Consider the following 19269-nt stretch of genomic DNA (forward strand, 5'->3'; position numbering starts at 1 on the left):
ATTCTTCTTTTTCATCCATCTCACACCCAACTTGCGGGGCATATGCGCTGATAACATTCAGCAATAAACCTTCAATTTCCAGCTTCATACTCATCACTCTGTCTGACACTCTCTTCACCTCCAGCACGCTCTTGACATACTCTTCCTTCAGAATTACCCCTACCCCATTTCTCCTCCCATTCACACCATGGTAGAAGAGTTTGAACCCACCTCCGATACTCCTGGCCTTACTCCCCTTCCACCTGGTCTCTTGCACACACAGTATGCCTACCTTTCTTCTTTCCATCATGTCAGCCAGCTCTCTCCCTTTACCAGTCATAGTGCCAACATTCAAAGTTCCAACTCTCACCTCCACATGCCTACCCTTCCTCCTCTCTAGCTGCCTCTGGACATGCTTTCCCCCTCTCCTTCTCCTTCGCCCAACAGTAGCATAGTTTCCACCGACACCCTGCTGGTTAACAGTACCGGTGGCGGTCGTTGGTAACCCGGGCCTCGACCGATCCGGTATGTAAGTCTTATTTATGATCCGCATATTTGATTTGGCAAAGATTTTACGCCGGATGCCCTTCCTGACGCAACCCTCCCCATTTGTCCGGGCTTGGGACCGGCACTAAGGATGTACTGGCTTGTGCATCCTCAGTGGCTGGGTTCATCACTTTATATACTATGAGACAGAATAAATTGTAATTTTGGTGTCTCTGACTTAGCTCTCTTGGCTTAAGTCCTACTTATCTGGGAGAACACAGTGTGTCTGCTATAATAATTGTATATCCGAATTCTCTGACGTTAAATATGGTGTACCTTAGGGCTCGGTTCTTGGCCTTCTACTTTTCTCTGTTTATATTTCACCTCTTGGCCAAATTATGTGCAGTCATGGAATAAATCCCCAGGTGAAAAAATATCATAGATAAATTATACTTTTTAAAGAATGTACTAAGTACACTTTCATGTTCTTTGTACTTTTTTTGTCGCCTTCAAGTATACTAAAGTGTACTGAACTACTCCTTGAGTACAACTTCAGTTGTTAATTACATCTATTTTGAAGTACATTTTTTTAAAGTACATTTTAAGAATACTTTAAATTAAGCACAAAAAGTAAAAAGTGTACTTGTACTAACTTTAGTATACATCGATTATATTTCTAATACACTAAAGTATACTACTTTTTGACCTGGGTTTCCATTGCTATGCGGATGATACTCAGCTGTATGTGCTTATGAAGGCTGATGATCGTTGTCAAATGGTTAATTTAGAGGCCTGCTTGGCTGCTGTGAAAAATTAGATGTCACTAAATTTCCTATTATTAAATTTGGATAAAACTGAGATGCTGGTCATTGGCCCTGCTAGACACAGATACCAATTTGTTCAAGTAACAATAACAAATATAGCCGCAAGCGGCGATTAATGGGGTCCAAGCAGTACTGCAGCCGCCATGTGTCCGATCTGTTTCATATTTGGTGCATGGCTTCTATGTGCCACAAAGAATAAGCCTATCAAGTTTCATGAAGATTGGCCATTCACACTAGCAGATATTAGCTGCTGAATTTTGATTGGCTGTTTGGCAGCCATTTTGGTAATCCAGCCAATCAGCACTTTAGGCAATGTAGCCAAATGGGTCCAAGTATAAGTATACCAAATTTCAGATTTTTTGATCAAGCGGTTTTTGAGATGTCGGATTACTTGGGTCGCCTGTGTCCTAGACGATTACCGTAATTTTTTAAAATGTCGTAACACTTCCATTGCTTCAGAAACATGTGCCAGAGTTTCCAAAACTGGACCAGACGGTGTCTGATTTCTTGCGTCCTAGCCGACTGCCATAAAAAGAAAAAGTATGTCGTTATACCCAGGTGTCCTGGCGTGTGGTATGTAGAGCTGCAGCTCTTCCACACCAAATAAGTCAAAATAGCGGGCAAACTATATGACTGACATAGGTGGTCCCAATAGTAAAGTTGTTGAGCACATTGAGATGCATGGGTCGATTAAGTTTTGTGTTGATCTGACTTATGCTGTGGGAGTTATGGCCTTTTAAAGCATGACCCTTTGTTATAGCGTCACCATCTGGCTGACATGGGTGATTTGTAGTGCCAGAGTAGTGGGAAGCCGTATGAATCCACCTACCGAATTTGGTTGGTCTAGGACTTATGATTGCTGAGCCTCAGACACTTCTAGCTGAGAAACCGCGCCCAAGCTAATACAAGTCAAAATGGCGGGCAAACTATATGGCTGACATATGTGGTCCCAATAACAAAGTTGTAGAGCACATTCAGATGCATAGGTCTGTGCCGTTTTGTGTTGATCTGACTTATGGTGTGGGAATTACGCGTGACCCTTTGTTATAGCGCCACCATCTGGCTGATATAGGTGATTTGTGGTGCCTGAGTAGTGGGGGGCCATAGGAATCCATGTATCAAAGTTGGTTGGTCTAGGACTTACGGTTGCTGAGCCTCACACACTTTTAGCGGAGAAAAATAATAATAATCCTAACAAATACAATAGGGTTCCACCAGCTTCGCTGCTTGGACCCCTAATTGACAACTCTGTGATTTCACAAAGTGTGGCTACCAAAAATCTTGGTGATAAGTTTGAGCCCAGCCTTTCCTTTGATAAAGCATATTAAAGAAATAACCAAGGCTGCCTTTTCTCACTTACGTAACATAGCTAAAATTCGGTCTTTCCTGTCCATGGCTGATGCAGATACTCTAATACATGCATTTGTTTCATCCAGACTTGATTACTGTAATGTTCTATTTTCAGGTCTACCGCATGCTAGTACTAAAAGTCTTCAGATGGTTCAGAATGCTGCAGCTAGAATCCTAACTAAAACTAGAAAATTTGACCATATTACAACAATTCTTGCCTCCCATCATTGGCTTCCTATCCATGTTAGATCATACTTCAAGGTGCTTCTGCTGACTTATAAAGTCCTAAATGGGCTTGCCCCATCATACCTGTCTGATCTCCTTAAACCATATATTCCGACTCGAGCTCTCCATTCTCAAAATACAGGACTCCTGTGTGTAACCAAAGTTAAAAAGAAGGCAGCTGGCGTCAATATCTTTTCCTATTGGGTCCCTTTCTTGTGGAATAACCTGCCTGCTGCCATTGAAAAATCAGTCTATTGAGTCCTTTAAATCCAAACTTAAAACATCTTTTTGTCTTAATCTGCAATTATTTGCCTTTAAATTGAGTGCTTCACAACCTGTACTGCATGGCAGGTTGGTTTCTGTCTCAATGAATTTACCAAGCGCTGTTCTGCCGACGAGATTATAGAGTATTGATTATTGACTATGGCAAACTGTTCTCTTCTTTCACATGTATTTTCTCTCTCTCTGAATGATGTCTTCTCCTTTCTCTTCTCTTTTATATGTGAATGGTGTGATGTGAGTCTCCCCTGTGTGCACGTGCAGTCTGTCCTCCTCCCAGGTCTCCATGTTGATGGTGGTCTCCGTATATCCGTATATATATATATATATATACATACGGCTTTTTTTTCCTTTTTTTTTTTTTTTTTTTTTTGGAAACCGGCAATGGTGTTGATAAAAGTGCTCAACAAACAAGGAGCGGAATATCAATATAGATGTAGGAAAAATATATAAATATATATTATATATATGGAGAAAAAAACTTTAATGCATTTCATTTCTGAAATGCATTAAAGTTTTTTTTCCCCCCTACATTTATCTTAATATTCTGCTCCTCATTTGTTGAGCACTTTTATCAACACCATTGATGGTTTCCGGAAAAAAAAAAGCTTTATAAATGTGTGTGTGTGTGTGTATTTATATCTATATAAATAAACACACACACACACACACACACACACACACACACACACACACACACACATGTAATGTGTTTATATATACTTAGTACAAAAAGTAAAGACATTTGTGTTTGGTAGATTATTTCTGTGTTGTAAAAATGCTTCTTGGCAATAAGTCTTATACCGTTGGAAAGCCTGTTTATTTCCCTTTTAAATGGTGTCACATTTGCAACGAACATGCATTTGTGGGATGAGCAGCAGAGCTGAGTATGTGGGTTGCGCCCATGAAAAATATGCCAAATCTTCTCTGCCAATGCCAAACAGCTTATTTTGCTGTTGCTATTGACTCTTGTTTTGAGCTTCTGGTACCCCAGGTGCTGACAATCAGCTGCCTGATATAAGATTTATTGCCAAGAAGCATTGTTACAACAAAGACATAATCTACCAAACACACATTTCCTTACTTTTTGTGCTAAGTTTATATATATATATTATAAATCATAAATCCATTAATTTTTTTTATCCTCTGTCAATGTTATATCCTTCTCTTACTCCAATGTGTGACTAGGGTTATTTCTTTATCTCTTTTCCCATGTATGTGAATGGTGTGATGTGAGTCTCCCCTGTGTATGTGTCCTCCCGCCAGGTTTACATGGTGATGTTGGTTGCATGGCTCAAGTCCCAGGCTGCTCTGGTGGCATCTGGACACTGATTGGCATCCTCCTCATCATATTCTTCATATATCTTATATTTCCATTATAATTATGTTATCATCTTTCAATGTTGTATTCTGTACATTGTGTAAACACAACATCCATTGCACGTTGTCCGTCTTGGCAGAGAGATCCCTCCTCTGTTACTCTCCCTGAGGTTTCTTCCTATTTTTACTCCCTGTTAAAAGTTGTTTTGTTTTTGTTTTTTTGGTTTTTTTAGGGAGTTGTTCTGAGGGTCTAAGGACAGAAAGTATTATTGCAGTAAAGCCCACTGAGGCAAATTTTTAATTTGTGATAATGGGCTATACAAATAAAATTGACTTGACTTGCCAGACAAACAGATACAGTAGATAGATAGACAGATGGATATAGTAGATAGACAGACAGAGACAGAAAGATTAATATAATAGAAAGATAGACAAACAAACAGATGGACATAGTAGATAGATGGACAGAAAAACTGATATAATAGACAGACTGATGTGGCTGATAAAGCTATGGCTTGTACTAAGTGTCCTTCAGCCATGCAGTGGCTCCTGGGGCCTCATGTATCAATCGTTACTATGGGCAAATTTGTGCGTACACACCCATGGGATTTTTTTTAGCCCTGAAGTTTGTCTCAGAGACCAGTGGTAGAACCTGGGTAACCCCTGAATTTAAACACCGATTGGCTAACACTCATGTCTTTGCAGACCTGGGTGATTGCTCGTTGCAATAGGTAGGCAATAGATGTTAGGAGGAAGGAATTACAAATAACCATCATGCTTTGCTGCTGTCTGTAAGACAATCTTGAGGGCTGAAGAATTCCATGGGTGTGTACGCACAAATTTGCCCATAGTAACGATTGATACGTGAGGCCCCTGGTGTTTACACTGTTGTGCTTTCACACAGTGCAGAATTATTCACATGAACTACTGTAACAGTGGTATCACTCTGCTGATGTAAACTATATATGTATGTTTATGAGATGCATTTGAGTGAAAATCAGCAGCTTGAAAAAGGAAATGCCAAGTTGCTTGGGGTATTGATGGATAATTAAATCACCAAAACCAAATTGCGCCCAGTACAGATGCAACATGGTCCTTTTGCAAATGAAAGGCTCTATAATTGCAGTGGAATAATGGAAAAGTGGCCCTGCAATCAAAAGCATTAGTCTAAACAATAATCTCATTGAACACATCATACATTTCTGTTTTGCCACAAATTGGAGGTATTATGGCTTTTTAGTTGAGCAATTCATTTGAAATGTCTTTGTAAAATAGATTTTTAAAGCCTTGCTGAATATGAATGCCGCCGGGTTCGAAACGGTATTGTGGTTTTTCAATGAGTCTTTTCTGCAATTTATTAGTCTTGTCCTATCTGTGGGGAGCACTTGATGTGCTGTACAGTCTGTGCACCACCAGAAATAATGTGGTATTAGTCATTTGTTGAAAAATGTCTATTTAGAGAGCAGTGTCTGTTAGAAAATGAAATGAGATGTGTTTAAACGAATGCTCTTGATAGTTTGCACCTACTCTATCACTGACAGAAAAAGAACATGCACACAAGCATGCAATTATGTATACACAAGCACATGCACACTAGCAAGAAAACGCAGGGTTCACATCTGGAAGACTAAAGACTAGATTCTGTTCCTTGTGATAGTTAAAGCTGAAGAAGTCAATGTGTGTGTGTGTGTGTGTTTATGCATGCTTCTGTCTTTCGCTGCATGTGCATTTTTGTTTGTATCTTCATCCAGCTCCCTGTGTGGCAGAACAGCTCTATTGCTTTGAAAGAAGTTAGTTTAAAGGACACCCATGGCTTCAATGCAGGAGCTGACAGTTCTTCTCTCGCGCAGCCGCCTCGTCCTAGAAGTCGCCTGCAGCAATACAGCGAGGAGCCTCCTCACGCCCCCTCCTCCACACTGCAGCCTCTGCCTGCCACTCATAGAATATTCATCCACCTACGTCCTACTGCCCGAGTTCACAAGCTCTGCCCTGTGCAGACACTTAACTCCATCTAATACTCTTTATCCCCCCCCCTGTCTCCCCCTCTTTATGTCTGTCTGTCTGTCTGTCTGTCTGTCTCTCTCTCTCTCTCTCTCTCTCTCTCTCTCATATATATATATATGTATATGCATAAACACACTTTGTGTCCCTGGAGATTTGACTCTGGACCTAACCTACTGTTAAAAACAAGAATATTTTCGCAGAGCAGCTGTTAAATGTGCAGGTTGTGTAACTTTTAGACGATTAAGATTTAAACATATAAAAAAAGAAAAGTCAAGTTAGAAATACTTACTAGAAAATATGACCCAGACTCATTCCGTTCAACATTAAACAAATATTATTTTATCTTTGCAAATAACAAAAAAACCTCATAATTACGAAAGTCGTTAGAGAAATTGGCCAAAATCAAGTGAAAGAAAAGCGAACGATATCACATCAGTAACAGTTGTGTCCGTTTTTTATTCAAACAACATCGATCACCGTGAATTCTAAAACACATCATAAACAAAACAACAAACACTGGCCATAATTAAGAGACATTTTGGAAATAATTATGCCATGGACAGCCATCGTTGTACATAGACGGCTCATATTTCTACCAAGCCAGCTTATACACACAAATATATATATGTATGTATGTGTGTGTGTGTGTGTGTGTGTGTGTGTGTGTGTATATGTGTCTATATATAGTGTATATATAAAGGGAAAGGAAAACATTGTGTGAAACTGCGGCTTATGTTAAATATAAAGAGGGTGACTTAACAAAAACAAAAAAATCATTATAGTCTAATTGACAACCATGCATTTTTTGAAAAGGTGTTTGTTGTTTTACATGGGTTTCATCATGTTGTGATGGCATTATTTACAGCTTCTACTGAAATTGTGAGAAACCATAAACAAGATCCCAGTAATTCCAATTAATGACAGAGACACTTGCAATTTTCCCTTCTTTTGCCAGTTAGTTAAACGGGCGATGATGTAGTGTGTTCTCATAGAGTTGATCACCGATCCACTGAAGTCTATGAAGGAGTAAACAGAATCTGTTTTGTGAAAATAAACATGTCTACATACTCACTGAAGTACACTGGTGAAGAAGTAACCTTTGCTTGAAAAGAGCTGATTTACAACTGACATGTTTTCTCCCTGCATCCTTTCTCTTGGATAGCTGTTGTTACTTACTGATGGGAAGAATGATATAAATCCTAGTTTAAGGCAAAGCTACAATTTTTTGATAAGCTGAAATGTCACCATGTTAAGAGCAGCACTTCAATCTTTTCAGGCCGGAATATGAAACAAATATATCTGCTAAATACAATAAATGTGGGCCTCCGGGTAGTGTAGTAGTCTATTCCGTTGCCTACCAACACGGCGATCGCCTGTTTGAATCCCCGTGTTACCTACGGTTTGGTCGGGCATCCCTATAGACACAATTGGCTATGTCTGGGGGTTGGAAGCCGGATGTGGGTATGTGTCCTGGTCGCTGCACTAGTGCCGCCTCTGGGCGGTCGGGGTGCCTGTTCGGGGGGGAGGGGGAACTGGGGGGAATAGCGTGATCCTCTCACGCGCTACGTCCCCCTGGTGAAACTCCTCACTGTCAGGTGAAAAGAAGCGGCTGGCGACTCCACATGTATAGGAGGAGGTATGCGGTAGTGTGCAGCCCACTCCGGATCAGCAGAGAGGGTGGAGCAGCGACCGGGACGGCTCGGAGAGTGGGCCAGGTACAATTTGGGGGAAAATACAATAAATGTAGGCTAGCTTAATATCAAGATTGTGTTTAATAATCTCATTCTTGCCATTTTTTTTTTCATGTTTGATCACTGCCGTTTAATTGACTAAGCAAGTGTAAAGACAGGTTGGCAGCAGTGTCTTTATTAAAGGGGTTAAATGGAATATTTCCTTTATAAAGTCATCTGTAACACCAAACAGCAAAACAAATCCAAAAACCACCTTTTTTCTATTTTGGTTAAACTTATTATTTCTGCTCTTATATTTTGACTAAAAAAAGCTGTTTTACAAAACAAAAACTGCATGGGAGAGAGATTTGGGTGTAGAGCTTTCTGAAGAGGCATGGCGGGACAGCTTAACTCGTATACATACGTCCTCATTGTGTATACGACATGGGTTAATTCAGTTCAAGGTGCTTCACCGTCTTCACTACTCGGGGGACAAGCTTGCCAGAATCTTTCCCACCACAGACCCTGGCTGTCCAAGATGCAGCCATAGTCCAGCCTCGGTGGGACACATGTTCTGGGCATGCCCCTCCCTCAACAGTTATCAGGGACAGATATTTAATGTATTCTCACATATCTGTAAACAGACCATAAACCCTGATTTTCACACAGCCATCTTTGGCATACCACCCCCTAACTGTAAGGTCACAACTTTGCAAGCAAATGCTCTAGCATTTGCCTCACTACTAGCACGCAGACTTATCCTATTTAACTGGAAGTCGAATAAAGCGCCATCATTTTTGCAGTGGTTGAGGGAGGTGCTGTCCTTTCTACCTTTAGAAAAGCTCCAATATAAAATATGTAAAACCCGCAAAAACTTTACTTTGACCTGGAGTCCTTTCAAAGACTTTATTGAAGGTTTTCCCTTTTATTGAATGTACTTTTTATTTACCTAGTTGTAACGACAATACTTATAGATATATGTGTACAACTTTATATCGTCTTCAAAAATATGGTTATTATGTGGAATTGGAATAAGAAATCCCTGCATAGTCCTTTTTTTTTTTTTTTTTTTTTTTGAGCCTTGGGGGGGGGGATTCCTACAAGTTTCTTTTTGTTGTTGTTGTTATTGTTGTTGTTGTTGTTCGTGTGCCTTGTATACCTGTTCCAAAAAAACTTGAAAATTGGAAAATAAAGTTTTCAAAAAACAACAAAAAAGCTGTTTTTTCCCCCCCTCATAGACTCCAATAGAGCAGTAATCACAGTTTGGGCAGATTTAAAATGGCTTTTGAGCTCACTTTGCAAGTCATGAGGACTGATTTACGAGATGGAAATGAACAACAAAACTACTCTTCACTGAACGAGGTCTCATGAAGCACAGGATGTCACCGCTTAGTCGCTTTTTCAATCAAGAAATAGTTTTCTCAGTGTCTTTGTGTGTTAAGTGCGTGTGTGTGTGTGTGTGTGTGTTTGTGTGTGTGATCAAGAGAGAGTATAAAGTTTAATTTGGACATGACTCATTGATTATTTCATCAGTACCATCTCATAAACTGCTCCAGGAACATTACAATGGGTATTGAGTGCGTGTGTGTGTGCGCGTGCATATGCACGTGTGTTTTCATACGTACGTTGGTGTGTATGGAAGTGTTTGCCTAAACAAACTAATGTGTATTTAAATGCCTTTGAGCATGCACCATTGGCTTAAAAGGTGCATGTGTCTGTTGATTTGCATGTATTTTATTTATTTATGTATGTACTATGTATGTATGTATGTATGTATGTATGTATGTATGTATGTTCCGCTTTTTTCTCCCCAATGGCCAATTACCCCACTCTTCTGAGCCGTGCTAGTCGCTGCTCCAACCCCTCTGCTGATCCAGGGAGGGCTGCAGACTACCACATGCCTCCTCTGATACATGTGGAGTCACCAGCTGCTTCTTTTCACCTGGCAGCAAGGAGTTTCACCAGGGGGACATAGCGCATGGAAGGAACACGCTATTCCCCACAATTCCCCCTCCCCCCCTCCGTCAGGTGCCCCAACCGACCAGAGGAGGCGCTAGTGCAGCAACCAGGACACATACCCACATCTGGCTTCCCATCCACAGACACGGCCAATAGTGTCTCTGTAGGGACGTGCGACCAAGGTGGAGGTAACACGGGGATTCGAACCGGCGATCCCCGTGTTGGTAGGCAACGGAATAGACCGCTACACCACCCAGATGCCGTTGATTTGCATGTTTTTAATGCTGTGTCATTCATAGTAGCTGTTTTGTTTTGTTTTTTTCCCTATTCATTCAGCATCCCATCTTTCTCTCTCTCTATCGTGGCAGGGTGGAGGAGAGTTTCAAAACTCTGTTTTGGTCTATCTTCGGGCTATCGGAGGTGATTTCAGTGGTGCTGAAGTATGACCATAAATTCATAGAAAACATCGGCTATGTGTTGTATGGAGTCTACAATGTCACTATGGTTGTGGTTCTTCTCAACATGCTCATTGCCATGATCAACAGCTCCTACCAGGAGATAGAGGTATGCATGCAGGATTGTAAGCCAATATGGAATTTGTGTCATAGATCACAAGTCATAAATTATCAATAATTGTTCAATCTGCTCTGAACATGGTTAACAATTAGTGCTGAAGCTAACTGTAAAAGAGAAGTGCAAAGGCAGCACACGAAAGTACTATACAAAACAAACTGGAGCCACAAGGTTTATTGTAAAGGTGACACAACAGAACATTAATAAAAGAATAATGGTCTTTTTCACTTTATTGATTTCTTTTGCTCATGATAAAAAGTCTCCATTTCTTTTTTTAGTTTGTGCGTAAGCAGGCATGAGTAGATTAAATAAGATGTGACTTATGATGCCCTTGATACTATGTCGAATGGCTGTTTGGTGAGATACATCAGCAAGGATATGATATCGATGTGAAGTTGCATGTAATAAGTTTGCACTACTAGATAGACTATTCCAGGACACAAAGTTGGAGAGGGTATTGGTAACAGATTGCCCATATATTTCCACAAAAAAACATTTTTTTAAAATGCAAGAGTAAATGGCAGTAAACATGAGGTCAAATGGAAAATGGATTCTCAGTACCACAGAGTTATAACCTCTGTAAAGGATGACCGTTATTTTGTGTTTATCAGATCTCTAACATTCTAATATTACTAATTATAATTAATATTAATATCATAAAAGATATGATATATGAATATGGAGCTGCCAGGGAAGAGGAAAAGAGAAAGGCCAAAGAGGAGGTTTATGGATGTGGTGAGGGAGGACATGCAGGTGGCTGGTGTGACAGAGGAAGATACAGACGACAGGAAGAAATGGAAACAGATGATCCACTGTAGCGACCCCTAACGGGAGCAGCCGAAAGTAGTAGTAGTAGTAATAGATTAATATCATATAATTATTGTACTATTTTATAATATTTAATAATATAATAATATAACTTATATAATAATATTATAATAGTATAATTATATGATAATATAATATAATTTATTTAATACAATGATATAATATAATTATTATATTATTAATTATTGTTATATTAATATTAATTATTATTGATATTAATTCTAATATTGTGTCCATCCTCAGCCCTCCTAATACAGTTCTACATCTTGTCACTGTCTCTGCAGGAAGATGCAGATGTGGAATGGAAGTTTGCTCGAGCCAAACTGTGGCTCTCCTACTTCGATGAGGGCCGCACTCTGCCTGCCCCCTTCAACCTGGTGCCCAGCCCCAAATCCTTCTACTACTTGGTCCTTCGGATCAAGGCCTGTATGGTACACCTCTGCAAGGCCAACGGCCATCGGCATGACAGTGAGGTAGAAATGGGCATGCTCAACTCGCAGCACAAGGTGGGTGTTTATGAAGGATTGTCCCGATTTCTGGAAGGGAGAAATGTTCTCAGATCAGCATTTGATATGTTTGACCTCTGACCATTTAACCCAGACCCTATCTAATCACATTCATGTGATTGGATAAATGAAACAACAACACAGGCCAGTCATGTCAAATGTTGATCTGCTTATCTATACGTTTTTGTGTGATATTTAATATTCCGGGACAAAGCCAATTTGTGAGTTGTTTCCATTTCCCTCTCTCTAAAACCACAACCTGGCTTGTCTTTCTATGAGGATGTGTGATAAACTTACTGAAAGCACAATACACATCTGTGAACTTGTGCCCAATTTCATATGGCCATTGTGATGGCTGAAAGAGAATTGTAATTGTTGGCCTTTTTCGTGTTTATTTTTGTCTGAATTTGCTCATATATGGCTCAGTAGTCCACTTTAATTAAAGGTATCCAATGGGGGCGGGGGGCGTCCGGGTAGTGTAGTGGTCTATTCCATTGCCTACCAACATGGGGATCCCTGTGTTATCTCTGGCTAGGTCGGGCATACCTACAGACACATTTGAACGTGTCTGCGGGTGGGAAGTCAGATGTGGGTATGTGTCCTGGTCGCTGCGCTAGTGCTTCCTCTGGTCGGTCAGGCGCCTGTTCGGGGGGGAGTGGGAACTGGGGGGAATAGTGTGATCCTCCCATGCGCTACATCCCCCTGGTGAAACTCCTCACTGTTAGGTGAAAAGAAGCGGCTGGTGACTCCACATGTATCAGAGGTGGCATGTGGTAGTCTGCAGCCCTCCCCAGATTGGCAGAGGGGGTGGAGCAGCGACCGGAACGGCTCGGTAGAGTGGGGTAATTGGCCAGATATAATTGGGGAGAAAAGGGGGGAGGAGTAAAATTAAAAAGATATCCAATAGTGTTTTTGACCATGGCGACAGGCCTGGGTGCTAGTCCATGAATACTGGGATGGCATCCAGCATTTTACCTGTGCCCCCGTCCTTAGGGTTAGGGGTTGTGTCAGGAAGGGCATCTGATATAAAATTTTGCCAAATCAGTATGCAGATTGACAAGACCATACCGGATCGGTCGAGGCCCGGGATAACAACGGCCGCCATTGGTGCTGTGCCCTCACGTGGTACCGATGGAAACTATAAAATGCACTGTGGCGATCCCTGAAAAACAGGGGAACAAGATGAAAGAAGAAGAAGAATGTTGTTTTTGACCACTAGTGGTGCTATAGAGCACAATAAAAAAAGTTGGTTTTATCCCCGTATTGTTTATATCATGTGTTCTTCCATAGGCTGACCGGATTGAATTATGTTAAATACAGGACAATAACATCTTCAACCACCGCTATCCAGTGCAGCTATTGGCCATCACTGTGTTTTTGGGGATCAGGACATTTTTGAACTGCCTGTTGATGGTGAATGAGTAGCGACAGTTGTGACTATCTGACTAGCTCAACACAAATTTAGGGCACCAACGAATCTATCGTTCACTGTAAACTGCAGCAGTGTTGTTTTTTATGTTAAACACAAAGACACTCTGTTCAGTGGAGCATCTTACAGTCAAAAATAGTACACCTTTAAACCCAAAATAGTCCACAAATTCTTCCTTCTAAGGACAAATGGAAAAACGTGGTTTTCATTTAATTGGAAGGGATTGATTTTCTTTTTTGATTTTGAGATAGTTTATTGATCCCCATAGGGAAATTACGTCCTGCGTTTAACCCATCCTAGCTGTGTAGCTAGGAGCAGTGGGCAGCCGTTGTGCAGCACCCAGGGACCAACTCCAGTTCGTCTTGCCATGCCTCGGTCAGGGGCACAGACAGGAGGAGTATTAACCCTAACATGCATGTCTTTTTGATGGTGGGGGAAAGCGGAGCACCCGGAGAAAACCCACCGCAGACACGGGGAGAACATGCAAACTCCACACAGGGGACAACCTGGGATTGCCCCCAAGGTTGGACAACCCCGGGGTTCGAACCCAGGACCTTCTTGCTGTGAGGTGACAGTGCTAACCACTGCACCACCGTGCCGCCCTTTACAGTTATGGTGTTCGATAAGTAGCCGAAGTGATTTATTAAAGCAAGTCTGGTTCACTATTACACAGTAGATCCCGTTTCCCTTCACATGAAATGTACAAATATATGGAAATTATTTTGATTATGAATTATTACTTTGCCAGGAAAAGAAAACTGCTCGCAATGCAATGACCTGTCAACACTGCGTTTTCCGCCCTGAAATGTTTCCAACATATTTGAGTTTGTTTTTTTTTTTTTTTTTTTTTTTTTTTGACTTTTTTAAGTTTATTATGCCTAAGGATTTGTTGAAACATTGCCCCCTAAGAAGGAAATTGTTTTTGCTACATTAAGTATTCATATCATTTCCAAGGAGAGGAAACGGAGGGAGTGAGAGGCAAGGGTAAGGTCACTCAGTAGACCCAGTAGATTTAGCAAAGACTTTGCTTTTGGCTGTTAAGGTTGAGGTCAACTATTTTTACCGTGCTTGTGAAATACTGTGTCTCCTCCTCTTTACTAAGTACCATAGAGTGCACTCAGATGGTGGTGTGGATCAAGGCCTGACCACTGGAGCTACATGATATTCCCACTGAGAACTAGGCTTCTGACCACACCGCCGCACATCTCCACATTTCCTTTCCTCGCTGTCTTTCTCAAGGTTCTTCTCTCTCCGAGTGAAGCCACTGAAATGAAATGAAAAGTCTTTGCCTAGAGAAAACAGCACAGGCCGGTAAACACTGGACCAGTATCAGCACTGGCACTGTCTGCCAGCATCTCCCATCTGATTCCCCTGCTGGGGCGGCTCGCCTCACTGCCTTGGCACAGCTATTAGCTGGGCCATTGGTTCTGCCTGTGTCTGTGCAAATGCCTGGGTGGGTCTGAAAGGCGACAAGATGGGTTACACCCTGCTGCCTCTGCGACCTCCTGAATTTCGCTGACAAGCTAACTGCACAGCCAAGCGGACACAGAGAATGATCAATATATAAACTCACTACACTGCGGCATGGAAAATGTCAAGTGAGGCTGTTCAAGAAGACAGCGTGGCCTTTCTAAATCTGTAAATCCATCTATCACTCGCTGTGTCTTGCCCCCCCCCCCAAAAAAAAGAAGAATTAACCACCAGTTGAGAAAAGTTGTAAACAAAATTAAAACTAAATGTGGTTTTTTTCCAAAATCCATTTCAGACAAAATGATAAATCTTTTCCATTCGGGGAGAATGGATAATCTATATATTGGAGGAATTGGATAGTTAACCGTGGTTGTCCTCTCATGTTTGTACTGTTTGTACTTGTCCGCATAGTTCATGCACATACCCTTCGATGAGTGTGCATGTTTGCAGGGTGTATATGTTCACAGTATTCATCTATATGTGGACCAGTGAATGCCTGTGTAGGTGTCTGTCTATCTCTGAGCTTTACCAGAATGCAGCTACGTTGCATTTCAGCATACTGTAGATAAACACAGACTGTTTGGCCCAAGAAAAGGAGGTCAATGACCCTGAATAGACCTAGTAAGCATATGCCAAAAACAAGTGTTGCCAGTAGAACACTTTGCATTATAGAGATGTTTCCATCACATGCAGAGGCCTGGATAAGTCAGGCCTGGATAAGTTCAGCAGGCCAGAAACTTCTGCTTACTTGGAGCCGATAACCATCTGTGAACAAGTTCGATTTCTCGTCTTAAAGGATGTCTGGAAGAAGAAAAAAGCTTTTTTTGCCAGTTTTGTTTTAGTCTAGTTTGTTTGGTCAATTTTGAGCTTTATTTTAAAGTCACACAGCCAACCATTTGGAAAAAGGTAGCCTTTTTCCTTATGAATTGAAGGTACATTTGTTAAACAAAATGGTAATCACCTCAGCGTTATCCGGTCTATTTTAGAGATGTAGAAATACACACACAGGACATACATGAAGATTAAACTGAACTTAAATTCACATTTCGGCATTTTCTCCTGTAGCAGACACCTTTTTCCGATGGCAGCTTACAAAGACAGTTTGAATATAGCAATAACATTAAAGCCAAGTGTGCGTGTTTTTTCTACCACAGAATGTAAACGTACAACAGGTAGACCACCAACGGTGATGCAAACAATGCATTTTAAAATACATTTTTATTGAGTACATTTTAATTTTTCTTGCTTGAGGGGAATTTACTTAAACTAAGAAAAAGTGTCCTGAAACATGCTTTTTACATCCATATATATATATGTGTGTGTGTGTGTGTGTGTGTGTATATATATATATATATATATATATATAGGGAGTCAAGTAAATTCTTTATGAGACAGTACAAGCCTGTTTCATGCCATAAGCAATCATCAGCTGTCAATAAAGCTACTCGGGACAGAACATAAATTTTACTGCCTCATCATGCACATCACGTGGACAACACCCAATGGGGAAGGGAGCGGTGTCACATTCAAAAACATGTGATCACTAACGGTCCAATAGGGGGGGTGGTAATTGTCTATTGGCATGATTTATTTATAATTACAAAATAGGTGCTTATATCAATGTCTGCAACTGCTGGCCAATTCATTCCTGTTATTCAATGTGGACATTTCTGGTTTGCAAATGATAAAATATTTTTCAGTTAGACATAGATTGCACATTTTACTACTGGTTGAATATGCTTTGTTATTTGAGAGGATTTTGCAGATGGTTGAATAATTAATGTTTCTGTCCGCCAATGACCAAATATAATGGCTTAAAGATGTTGCATTCTTTAAACGGTTGTTTCTAAAGCTACACGTGCGCATTAAACCTCTTTTTGAATGTTCCTTCTGTTAGGCGTATGTCTCTATTTTGCCGTTGTCATTTCTCGTCACCGTCGCTTGAGACTGGATTTTTCTCTTTCTCTTACCTGTCACCACAGGCTGAGCGCTTCAAGTCTAAGCCTCAACCACAGGAAGAGTTTATCCCCAGAAAACCCATCAAACACCCCACCAGATATCAGGTACGAGAGAATGGGAAGCAGGGGTGCTCAGAACTGGATAGATGGAGGGGAAAAAAGAATGGCGAGGGGGTGAAAATATGGGGAGAAAGAGAAAACGAGAGAGAGAGGAATAATAGAATAGTTGGCATTAGCTTCAAGCGTATATGGAAGGAGATGGATGGACAGGAATGGAAAACGTGGAACACGGATGGAGAGAGGTGGACGATCGGCTGGAGGTGGCGAGAAGACAGAGCGAGAGAGACATAGTGGAGGAATAGTGACAAGAAAGACAGCCGGACAGATAGAGGGTGAAAGAGAGAGTGGGTAGTGTGTGTGGGGGAGGGGGGGGCAGAAGGAAGAGAGAGAGGGAACTAGGCAGAGTGCGGCTGGAGACAGGCTGGGCAGAACATGCTTCTAATGAGCTATTCGAGAGCAAACGAGCAGACGCTCTGAGTAAATGATCGCGGAGTCGCTCGCTGAGGAGGTGGAGGGAGCGCACTCTTTCCAGCCTCTCCTTCACCTTTCAGAAATCTGGGCTCCTTTGCCGGTCATCTACGTGCATCTCATCGTGAAGTCTTTTTTTTTTTTCTTTTGTGAGACCACCACTGCCGGCACACAGCGGATACACACTGCAGACACACTCAGCCAAACAGTTATGTGAGCATGCAGAGCATTGACATTCATCATCATTTGAGCCTGCAGATGAGATGCGCGTGTGCTGTGTGCGGGGTGACCGGTATCGACCCACTCACGTGCAGGGTTCGAACCAAAGGCGCTCTTGGATATCCCTATCGGCTATCAATCAATACCAACCATTCACATGCCATCACAGTGATAAAAGACTACTCTTAACTCTTACAGCCACCACCTTTCACTGTCTGTGTGTGTGTGTGTGTGTGTGTGTGGGGTTCAGCAAAACAATTTGTGGTGGGAAAAAAAAGACAGAGAGCTACCTTTCTACCTGTCAAAATAGATGCGGTATAACTACATGGCTTTGGCACTTTTTCTACCCTCTATTTTCTCCCCGTCGTCCTTACCTCTGTCTCTTCTCTTTTCCACCCGTCTTCTCCTCTCCTCGCTTTCCCTTCCTCCCCCCTCGCCTCACTTCCTCATCTGGTAGAAGATCATGAAGCGCCTAATCAAGCGCTATGTGCTCAAGGCTCAGGTGGACCGAGAGAACGACGAAGTCAATGAAGGTAATAAATCTCTTTTGATGTTCACTGAGAGAGAGAGAGAGAGAGAGAGATGAGAGAGTGGTGCTGTCTGTGCTGTGCATGCCCACCAATTGTCATACACAGGAAGCTGGCTGTTTGCTTATGTGTGCACGTATTTGGTCTGATATTCTATGAAATATATTTATTATTGTCACTTAAAAATGTACTGTTGACCTGCTGCATGTGTGTGCGTGTGGGTGTCTGCATTTGCTCATTTTTGTGCTCTGATTTGTATTGTTCCATCATGACTTTTCTTTTCCATGTGCGTGTGTCCACGTGTGTGCGTGTGTGTGCGTGCCGCAGGAGAGCTGAAGGAGATCAAGCAGGACATCTCCAGTCTCCGCTATGAGCTCCTGGAGGAGAAGTCCCAGGCCACTGGGGAGCTGGCCCGCCTCATCCAGCAACTTGGCGACAAGTTTGGCAAGAACACCAAGAGACACTGACAGCATGGGAGAGAAGGGGGGGGGGACTGAGAACAGAGACTGGCCTTTTTCGAGTTTTTGAATGAGAGGAGAGAAGGCAGGATGTTTATAAGTGAGCTATGGAAGGAGGGGAGGATAGGGTGGGGGTGGGTGGGTTGGGGAGGGGGGGTGCAGAGTGAGATCACACTGAACAGACAAGTGAGATTTTACAGCTTTGGGCAACAACAAAAAAATTGCAAGGGTTTGGATAAGGGATGACCAATGACAGCACTGAAAATGAGAAAACAAGTAGCGGACAAGACGGTCAAGGGTCGAATGTCACAGGGAGTCAGTTGGGAAATTGGAGTTGACGTCTGGATTCTAATTAAAGGCAACGTGCTCCCAGAGCGGGGGACAAGGAGTGGGAGCAGAAGGAGACAGACTGGCCAGGGAGGGCAGACGCTGGAAAGGAGGGTAAGGGAAAGGGGAGAGGATGGGAATGGAGGCGTCACAAGATGTAAAGAGGCACCTTGGGTGCAGAATCCTCATGCAGCCCATCCCGCCTAAGTGATGTCGGTGGATCACCAAGCGAGTGGGAGAAGAATGCACTGAAAAAGACAAAGAAAGAAAATAAATATCTGAAAGAAAGATACAAACCCTCTGACAGGTGGATATTGACTACAGAAGGGCTGCTTTGTTTCTATCTGTCA

At 41.9% G+C, this 19269-nt stretch overlaps 1 protein-coding gene across 2 annotated transcripts in view; it reads left to right on the forward strand.

The window, feature by feature from the left end:
- The window catches only part of LOC130117974 (short transient receptor potential channel 7-like), a 114644-nt gene extending 96043 nt beyond the window's left edge, over positions 1-18601 (forward strand). For both annotated transcript variants that reach the window (XM_056286263.1, XM_056286270.1), the window contains exons 8-12: positions 10465-10660; positions 11782-12003; positions 16885-16965; positions 18065-18140; positions 18462-18601. In XM_056286263.1, coding sequence (XP_056142238.1) covers positions 10465-10660; positions 11782-12003; positions 16885-16965; positions 18065-18140; positions 18462-18601 — 715 coding nt within the window. The remainder of the gene's footprint in view (positions 1-10464; positions 10661-11781; positions 12004-16884; positions 16966-18064; positions 18141-18461) is intronic.
- Positions 18602-19269: the final 668 nt, after the last annotated feature.

The sequence above is a fragment of the Lampris incognitus genome, chromosome 1 (assembly GCF_029633865.1).
Source record: "Lampris incognitus isolate fLamInc1 chromosome 1, fLamInc1.hap2, whole genome shotgun sequence".
In the NCBI taxonomy this organism is placed as follows: Eukaryota; Metazoa; Chordata; class Actinopteri; order Lampriformes; family Lampridae; genus Lampris; species Lampris incognitus.